The sequence below is a fragment of the Aplysia californica genome, unplaced genomic scaffold (assembly GCF_000002075.1).
Source record: "Aplysia californica isolate F4 #8 unplaced genomic scaffold, AplCal3.0 scaffold00304, whole genome shotgun sequence".
NCBI classification, from domain to species: Eukaryota; Metazoa; Mollusca; class Gastropoda; order Aplysiida; family Aplysiidae; genus Aplysia; species Aplysia californica.
In genome coordinates, this window is record NW_004797574.1 from 705,987 (window position 1) to 715,979 (window position 9,993).

The 9,993-nt window shown below is 38.8% G+C and overlaps 1 protein-coding gene across 1 annotated transcript in view; it reads right to left on the minus strand.

The window, feature by feature from the left end:
* Positions 1-384: 384 nt before the first annotated feature.
* LOC101861053 (UDP-N-acetylhexosamine pyrophosphorylase) overlaps positions 385-9,993 on the minus strand; it is a gene marked incomplete in the record, with an annotated part of 62,008 nt that continues 52,399 nt past the window's right edge. Inside the window, 4 exon segments of the mRNA XM_035970671.1 lie at positions 385-1,202; positions 1,779-1,848; positions 3,098-3,130; positions 6,082-6,267. Coding sequence (XP_035826564.1) covers positions 1,104-1,202; positions 1,779-1,848; positions 3,098-3,130; positions 6,082-6,267 — 388 coding nt within the window.

Consider the following 9,993-nt stretch of genomic DNA (forward strand, 5'->3'; position numbering starts at 1 on the left):
TCACAGATTAAATCAATCTCAAGCAATAACCAACATTTCTTTAAGGTAAGAAACTGTTTCTGTTGTCCAATGAGTCGGCCTGCTCGATTTCTCGCATCTTGCCCCCCCCCCCCCCCCCCTCCAGCATGTCTGAAATTCGCCCCTATTTATACGCGCAACCAACAAAAATGGAACGAATTTGGAGTCAAAGTACAGTACGGTATAACGCCTGTATTATACGTGAGGTCGTGTTATAGGCGAGTATATATAGTACATCATGTGTCAGTGTTCATGGTATTGACCGAACGATAATGAAGGGCAGGTTATGGCTCAGCAATACCGCAGGGAAAATCTGTAGTCAAAACATTGGACAACATAGGTTGGTTTTGGTTGGTTGTTTTTAAAAAAAACGAAAGTTGAAATGACGTAACTGGAAGAATGGCGTGTGTGCCATAATAATTAATCAATACTTTTTATTACTTTTTGTTTAATACTTATACATCTATTTATTTATTTATCAACCTCCTGTACTACTGTTTCAATCATGTACTTATTCATTTATGTTCAACGATATATTCTTTTCAAAACGATAAATTAATAACTTACTTCGTTTTTTATTCCCAGTTACATTTATTGACACATGTTTTTTAAGTGACCAAAGATGTAGCATATCCCCTTTTCTTTGTTTCCGTTCAACTCTACAGGAGATCTTGAAATCAATGGTTATTACCTCCGACTAGACCAATAAACGGAATGGAATTCATTGAATTTTGGAATAAAAAGGATACAAATTTCTGGAGAGATTTCATTTCACACATGGAACCCTGAGTCAAACTTAAATGCCCTAAAAATTATTAGAAACTACAAACAACCGTTTTTCTCGAGGGCAAATGAAAAAATCAGCAGAATGTGGAAAGAACAGTGTAACCGAAACAAAATCATAAACCCCCAACACAAATAAATATATGTAAGTTCGTCCCTTGCCGGGATCTTAATCACAATAAAAACAGTGCAAATATATATATATATGTATATATATATATATAAATATAATATTTTTGTCAATATAATTTACAACACTACAGATGACGAAGGTATGTTACAGAAATGCTGTCAGATTGTGGTCATTGGCTGCTCCCTTGAGTGACCGCAACTCCGTTGGGTCCAAGTTCGAACCTCACGGGTGGCTGGAAGCTTTTGCCCTTCACTACATCCTCCAGATCCTGCAAGGAGAGAGAAAAATGCTGAGCTGCTTGATTTGATTGGGTAGATGTTTTACGGCACTATCGACACAATTTTGGTCATTTAAGCACCATGCTGAGCTGCCATTTTTTGCTTATTTGTATACATTTAAAGCACATCAAATGTCTCTTTGTTTTAGCTTTAGTAAGAGTTTTACGGCACTCGCAATACTGTACATGTGTGAATGTTGACAAAGTGAGTGTGCGTATTATGTGAACAATGGGGATGTGCAAAATGAGAGCGTGTGTGAATTTGTACATGTGTCAATGAGTACAGAGTACAATGCGAGTGTGTGTACACATGTACATCTGTGTTAATGTGCACTATGCAAGTATGTGAACTTGTATGTGTGAGAATGAGTACAATGAGAGGGTGTGTACACATGTGCATGTGCGTTAATGTGAATGATGCAAGTGAGTGTGAATGGGTACATGAGTGCCAGTGAGTACAATGTGAGTGTGTGTGAGTGTGAATGTGTAAATGAGTGCTAGTGTGTACAATGTGTGTGCGTATGTGTGTGTGTGTGTGTGTGTGTGTGTGAGAGAACATGTACTTACTTCGCCGGAGTAGGAGACGAGTGGGGAAATCTCACACTGGATGGTGTCCTCCTCATCCTGGCTCTGTTGGCTGTAAGGTGGGGGTGGAGGGGGGGGAGAAGAAGGAAATGTCAGGACTGATTTCATATCACTGTGTGTACGTGTGTGTGTGTATGTGCGTGTACGTGTGTGTGTGTGTGTGAGAGAGAGTGAGAGAGTGTCTGTGTGTGCATGTGTGTGTATGTGCATGTGTGTGTATGTGCGTATTTGTGTGTGAGTGTGTATTTGTGCATGTGTATATATGTGCATATTTGTGTGTGTGTACGTGCATATTTGAGTGTGTGTATTTGAATTTGTGTATGTGTGTTTTCTATTTAATCAACATATTTGTTCATTCTTGCAGACAAATGACGTGCATGTGCTAGATGTGGAAGACTTAGCACATGCATACTGTATTATTGTGTAAAAGAGAGAGTGTGCGTGTGTGTGTATTTGGGGTGGGGGGAGGAGTGGAGAAGGAAGTCATAATACATACCTATTAAAAAACAATAAAACTCCTTGGCTCTTGCTTATTTCAAATTTTAAATCTTATCAGATGTCAATGACTTGAAATGATTGATAGTTTTTTTTACATAACCTTTACAATATCGCCCATAATTAACAACATTTATTGTGATTCACGAAGTGTTTATCAATGGCTCAATTGGCATCATGCTGGAATAGGGAGCTTTTAGTTTTAGTAAGTGTTTTATGACACTTGCAACACAATAAGGTCATATAAGTGCCGAAGATTAAACGTGTTACAAGAGAGTAACAAGAACATAAAGGAATGAGGACAGATAAGGACGATAGATGTTTGATAGGAAAGAAGAAGCAAACCACACCAGAACACCCACCAACCGCCCACAGAATAGGAAGCAGGCAACCATTGTTCTTTAAATTCTAAATCCATACAAAACCATACCAATGCTGACTGTGAATCCATCTAAAACAATCGTACCTTAACAGTAGATTGCTCTGCATGTTGCTATCTACGTAAGAAAAAGCACAGGAATACTGGCTGGTAAAAACAGGGCACGGGCAATTATTATATTTTTTTTTGGTGAGAGTTTTATAGCACTTGCGACACAATTAGGTCAAATAAATACTGAAGATTAGAGGTGTTACCAGAGAGTAACATGAAAAGAAAGAAAAGAAAGAGGACAGTTGTTCCATAGGAGAGAAGGAGCAAATTGCATGAGAGCGCCTGCCAACCACATACATAGTTACTTTGCAGCTGTGCTCAAAGACTTAGTATGTACGCTACATATAGCGCGTGTGTGTACGTAGACTCAACTTACCCATTGGCGTGACTCTCTTCATTGTTATTGTTTCTGTAATGTCAAACACAACACATTTAACGGCTCATGCGCATGCACAGGAAAGGGATAAATAACTTACCAGAGGGTACTGAGACCATGACTTATGACATAGAAAGAAGAATCTACCTCCACCTCCCCACTCCTTTTTCAAGAAAAGAACAAAGAAATAAAACTTTCTTCATAATTAGTTTACAAGAAGACAATAATGATACACATTTATTTCTGCTACTTAACATGGTATTACACCCTGATTACTGGATCAGCTCTCAGCATACAATTACTATTGTAAGTTCATAGTTCTTGATAGTTGTAGAGCGCATAGAGCATTCTATAGAGTATGCTGTAGAGCATTGATATGCCCTATATAAGTTCAATCATTATTATCATTTCAAATAAATTTTGCTTTGCAGTGTCAGTGTCAATTATGCTCCTTTCCCCTGAAAAACCCAGCATGTGTCAGCACAAGTCTCAATACCCTCTGGTGTCTCTTCTCATTGTTTCACTTCACGCTTTGATGAGAATTAGTAGAAAATTCCACCTTTTCAACATCAGTATGGCATAGTGAAAAAAAATGAGTTTTGGAAAATATGAGGTACAAGGAAATTGCATAGAGGGCATCGCTCGTGAACTCAAACATACTATTTTCATGTTTCGCCAATCACAACTCACACAACTTATTCTTATTTCAGTAGGAAATGTCCTTCTATTGAAATAAACCAACAACCCCCCCCCCCCTTTTCTTCCTTCACATTAAACATCAGCTATTACTTCCCTGATCTGTTTGCCACCAGTAATGCTCTCAGTAAGGACTGAGTTAACTGTTAGTGTGAGTCAGCACAAGAGTCAACACAATAACAACATAGAAGTACAGAGGAGTCTGCTTAAACAAAACACAGTTAATCAGAAAATAGCTGTAAACCAAAAGAAAAAAAAATTCCATGATTTTTTTTTCTTCTGCTTGAGCAACTTCTCTAAGCCGAAAAACCCAAAGAAAATTTGGCGGCTTGCAGATTTTGGTTAAAGTGGACTCCAATGTATATGTAAATTAAAAATTACTTTATCTAAATAACTCAACTGCAATAGCAAAAATCAACAGATTGGAATATCTAACTCTAAAGAAAAAACAATTCTTTAAAATTACATCAACAGTAACTGAGAACTAAAACTAAAATTTAAATACTGACGACATCTTCAAACAACTGTCTTCACCAAATGTCAACCTAAATTTATTTTCGTAAATTATTTATTTATCGTGATCAACAAAACACACAAAACAAAGGTGCATAGTCTATATTACCAACACATAGCAAATTAATCATTGAGTTTACTTTGCCTTGTTGAACCAAAATCATAAAATAGGATTTCATTTGTGAAAAAATAACAAATACCTTCTCATTAAGTAAGTAGGTACTAAAATTTGTCTGATCCTTCACGACCTAAACAAGAGTGTACACTGTAGTAGGGAATAACCCATAAAATTTTACACACTTTATAGCATAATATTGGGTTGAAAGACACAAGACCAAAGACAACAGCATTTACAACAACAAAGACGACAAACTATTTGTTTGAGTAAAGAGGAGCACATCCATACAATACTGGTCATTTAGTGCTGGGAAAAAGTAAGATAGACAAAATTGAACTAAGTAACCGAGGGAAAGAAAAGGAGGAAAACTAACCAGTGTCACCCTCTAACCACCCGTCACTCGACCAAAGACGACAGCATTATTAACGACAACAATTGTGTAACGAAGCAGTGGCTGGGACAGAGCAAGCAGTGCACAGAGTAGTTATCTCTCCAAGTGGTCAGGGAAGAGTTCTGTGAACAGTTTGGCCGACGGTGGTGGTGAAGAAGACAGACACTGTCATTGAGTGCACGAGGGAAAGGGACATAGTGCAGGAAAGGTGCTAACACAAGGTTTCTTTGTATAAGTAAAGAGAAGCACATTGAAACAAGAATTGTCATTTACTTTAGTTTTAGTAAGAGTTCTACAGCATTTGCAACACAATAAGGTGATATAAGTGCCAAAGATTAGAGGTGTTACAAGAGAGTAACAGTAACAAACACAAAAAAAGGAGGAGAGATAAGGACGATAGCTGTTTGATAGGAAAAAAGAAGCAAACCACACCAGAGCACCCGCCAACCACCCACTGTCGTTTTTTTTAAGACAGAAAAGAGATGAAACAAACAGAAACTACAAAGTGAAACAAAGAAGGAGGACCTACCAGTGGCGTCCTCACTTAAACCATCCCCAAGACCAAAAGGCACACCATTAACGACAACAACCACAACAACGACAACAACAACAACAGCAACAAATAACTAACAGAAGTGCCTTGGGCAGAACAAGCAGTGCACAGAGTGTGGTCTCTGAGAGGTCAAGGACAGGCTGTGTGAAGAGTTTAGCCGGCAGAGAACAAAGCAGAGACAGCCATCGGATACACAACAGATGCCAACCACAGAGTAAAGGAAAGGTGCTCACAGTGAACACATTGACAGCTGTTATAAAAGTGTATTGAGATATAGCAACTGCGTACTCAGCGCATCCCAAAACTTCAGGTAAAAAAATATTTGATAAAATAGAAATCTGCTACTTTAAGCGATAGTAAAAAAATGGTGAATTGGAAAAACTTTAACACACAACATTGAAACGACATAAAGGAAAAACACAAAATAAAAAAAAAGACAAGGGAAAAGAAAAGGTAAAAGTACCAAAAAGACACTGCTCGATGTAAGGCTCCCTCCTATGTCTCTTTTCTAAATGATGTAGGGTGGTCTTACACTGAGCAATCGAAATGTACTAAAAAAAACAAACGCAAAACAAAGAAATAAAAGTTAAATTAACACAGTGACAACAGTGAATGAGGTTAGAAGAAAATTTCAAATAAATGACGACTTTAAAAACAACATCAACGACAACAACAGCAATAAAAGCAAAGAAAGCGTGTGCGCGTACACCTACCTCTGTATGTCTGTGTACGGCGTTCCGTCCTTGTGGATGAACGTCCCGCCGGCCGCCAGGACAAAGCGGTGGTGCTGACTCATCAGAGCGTGTCTGCATGTGGTGGGCGTGCTGTTGGCCGATCCGTCTGCGTTCTTCAAGGGGGAGAACTCTTCCTCCCTCAGCACCTCCCAGACGCCAAAGTTCCTGGCACATTTAGAACAGCACAAACGCGGACAAAACCAGGCGGGAGGGAGAGAGGTGGGAGGCAGCAGGTTGTAGCGGAGGTGGGGTGGTAGAGAAGGGGGGAGGCAGGAGGTGGGGTGGGAGAGAAGGGGGGAGGCGGCAGGAGGTAGTGGAGGTGAGAGGGGTGGAGAAAGGAAGAGACAACGACGATGGCGCAGTGATTGTGCATAGACAAAAAAAAAGGTCAAGGCCGCCGAATAGGTCAGGAGATGAAGTGACCACAACAGCATGCGGTGATAGCGGTGCAGAAAATAAACAATGACATGGTCACCAGTCAGAAAGTTCAAACACCAAGTTTGATTATAGAATCCAGACAGAAGAATATCCGTACCAATGCGGGACAATGAAGAAGAAAATGGCCAAATCACAGAAAAAAGAAAAGTACATGGGACCATTCCAAGTGTATGTCAAAGAGTTACCCATATGAGGTTTCGTGAACAAAAAGATGAACCAAAGGACACAGATCGCGATTCAAAACCCCAAATATTTTTTTAGTTCAAATTTGAAAAACAAGTTAAATAATAGCAAGAAAGACAGAATTTATCGGAATTGTAGAGAGAATTTGTTAGTTTGTAAGCAAATTTTAAAAGCCAAGTAGTTTGCAGCAGTCACCAAAAATTTAACAAAAAGGCGAAAAGTCCAAAGCAGAGGCGGGTGCAAGCAAAAGATGACGTTTTATGTTAATGAAGCAAAAAGTTATAGATAAAAATATTTTTTCCGCCAGCAGATAGTTACAGCAAATAAATAAAAAAATAGAATTTTTTTTAAAGCAATTGTTTACAGGTGGGTGAGAGCAGAAAAGCACACAGGTAAAAAAGAATCACACACACACACACAAACACACACACAAACACACACACACACAAACACACACACAAACACACACACAAACAGATGTGACAAAACAAGGAGAAAAAACACACAAGAAAAGCACCCTTTAGCAATGCAGCTACAATAAATGAAATGCAATCAAAGCAACCAATACATCATCAGCTATTTCCCCCACCTCGCAATCAGGCAATCTAATCACCTCTGCACAAAAACATACTTTAAATATACAAATAAGCATAAAATGTGGATATCAATGGCTACACACACATAAAGCCAGCTGTTATGACACACATTTTTCAGATAATTAAATTTTAAAACAATTTTTAAAATTCCCAAGCACATAATTATGTTGTACATTGTTCAGTTTTAACAGATTAATACTCTTTTCAACACTCTAAGGTTATTCAAGGGGCATGACTTCCTGATTCAATGTCCATCTCTGACAGGACTAAGCCAGATGGATGGAGAGCCTTAAAAACTCCCCAAAACAACCCTAACTCAGAATGTCTCGTTAGGGATTCGAAACAAGGCCATCTCCTCCATAGTCCAGCAGGATAACAACTGAGCCATCGAAGCGCCCCAAAAAAATCTCCATTTAATAAACAAATATACCAGCATGCAAACTGTCCATTTGACGGTCAATCCACATAACTTCTGGAGAACAGTTAGCATTTAGAACACTGACTGTTAATGAGCCCAATGAACCGTAGCATCAGCTGCTGTGCTGTGTGAGGGTCAAATTGTAAACCCCCAAAAAAATGTTACCCTGTTTTGTGAAAAAAATGTTGCGTTGCTTTGTACGTGAAATGTCTTACACATCCACTAATCTAGGAAGGAGGATGCTAGAACCCTCGACTTCGTCTATCCACGCTGTGTGGGACACATTCGAGCAGAAATGTGGAGATACTCCATAAGCTATTTTTCTCTTTAGCTTTTTAGTTTTAGTAGAGGTTTTACGGCGCTCGCAACTGCATAAGGTCGAATGAGCGCCAGAAGATGAGAGGTGTTACAAGAGAGTAACAAACATAAAAAAGAAGAAGGGGAGATCAGGACGATAGATGTTTGATGGGAAAGAAGAAGCAAACCACACCAGAGCACCCGCCAACCATCCACTATTTTTCTCTACAGGGTGACCAAACTCGAGTCTTTTGTGACATGCGTATGGCTGACTGTTACATCAAAGTCCACATTCTTGTAGTCTCATCACATTCAAAGCCACCGTTTGCTCACATCTATTGCGTAACTAGGAAAGCAATTGACTGAGATTATATCTGTCCACACTATGAAGGCCGTTTCACACACTAAAACATTGACAAACAAAACAAAATAACAGCAAAGCATTTTTACACCCAGTTCATAACTCATTGTCTATGCATCATTTTCTGACTGCTGTAAATCGGCTAGAGTTCATCTACAGCTACATGATACCAAAAAAAAGCGAGCTAAAATATGGAACATGCATTATGATTATTGTAAAGTTAAAAAAGATGACATCACACATTGCTATATATGTGTCACGACTTGGTGGTATCAGGCGCTTGTCAATTTTTTGACAAATAGAGTTATTGGTTTTGTTATTTCCTTAGCTTGAGAGCCCATGGAAACTGAAAATTTGCATCTGTCATGCATTTAATCAGCTTTTTTCAATAAAATCTGTACTAAAATGTATTTTTAATGGGCATGAAAGGTGTTGAGCCAAAAATAAAAAATTCAACGAAAACTATCAAACCTGCGGGAAAATACCAATTTCTCCACTTTCATTATTTTGACATGTGCCTGATTTCTCCATGCTGCCTCACATATGTGGTGTGACTTAGTTTGTCTGATCACAGCATGTATATTCTTTACAGATTCTCCTCGTCTAGTACACAAAACAGCACATTACATAGTGCGTTACTTGTCTGTATTGGTGTGATGTTGTGTAATTGTGTATTTTGTATTGTTGGACTGGGTGGGTGGTGGATGTAAGTGTTAGCAGAAAACTAGTCACTCTTGGTAAGTGAAATCTTACGTTATTTTGTAAGTGAAATGTTTTGCTTGTTTTGTAAGTGAAGTGCTATGTTGTTTAGTAAGTGAAATGTTACATTGTTATCCACTTTGGTCAGAGTCCTGGGCTTCACATGATTACGGCAAAATTTTATTACTTTTAAGCCACGGCAGAGGGCCAATATTAAAAGGAAAGATATGAAGACCGAACGTACAGCATTATGGAACAAACATTATTTTAAGTCATAATGAATATTTCACAGATTCATAGATCATATAGGATACTATAAATGGTCGCTTTTAAGCACAAGGAGGCTATCCCAAAAAATGCTGTTTTGAGAAAATCTAAAACAAAGTTTTTGAACCCTTACTCAGTTTCTTTAAAAGACAAAGAGAGTCTTTTTTTTATAATCAAACAAATAAACACACCAACGAAACCAAACTTCTCCTATACGTAAGGCAATACCAACTTTTGGTGTAGGTCAGGATTTCTGGAACACCCCCCCCCTCCCCCAAATCTGGGTTAGCCCCCTTGTTTTTTAGTAGAGGTTTTACGGCGCTCGCAACTGCATAAGGTCACAAGCCCGCTTGTCCTTAAAAGAAACCAAATATCTCTTGATCAAAGCAGACATGCAGCAGTCCCTCCAAGCCTCTGACTACAAGACTTATTTAGCTGTACATTGACCCAACCTCCAAATGACAAACACCCTTTTGACATGCACAAAACTAAAAGACATGACAAGGAGAGGTGAGAGAGAAAGAGAGAGAGAGAGAGAGAGAGAGAGAGAGAGAGAGAGAGGAGAGAGTGCGTGAGAGAGAGAGAGTGAGAGAGAGAGAGAGAGAGAGAGGGAGGAGAGAGTGCGTGAGAGA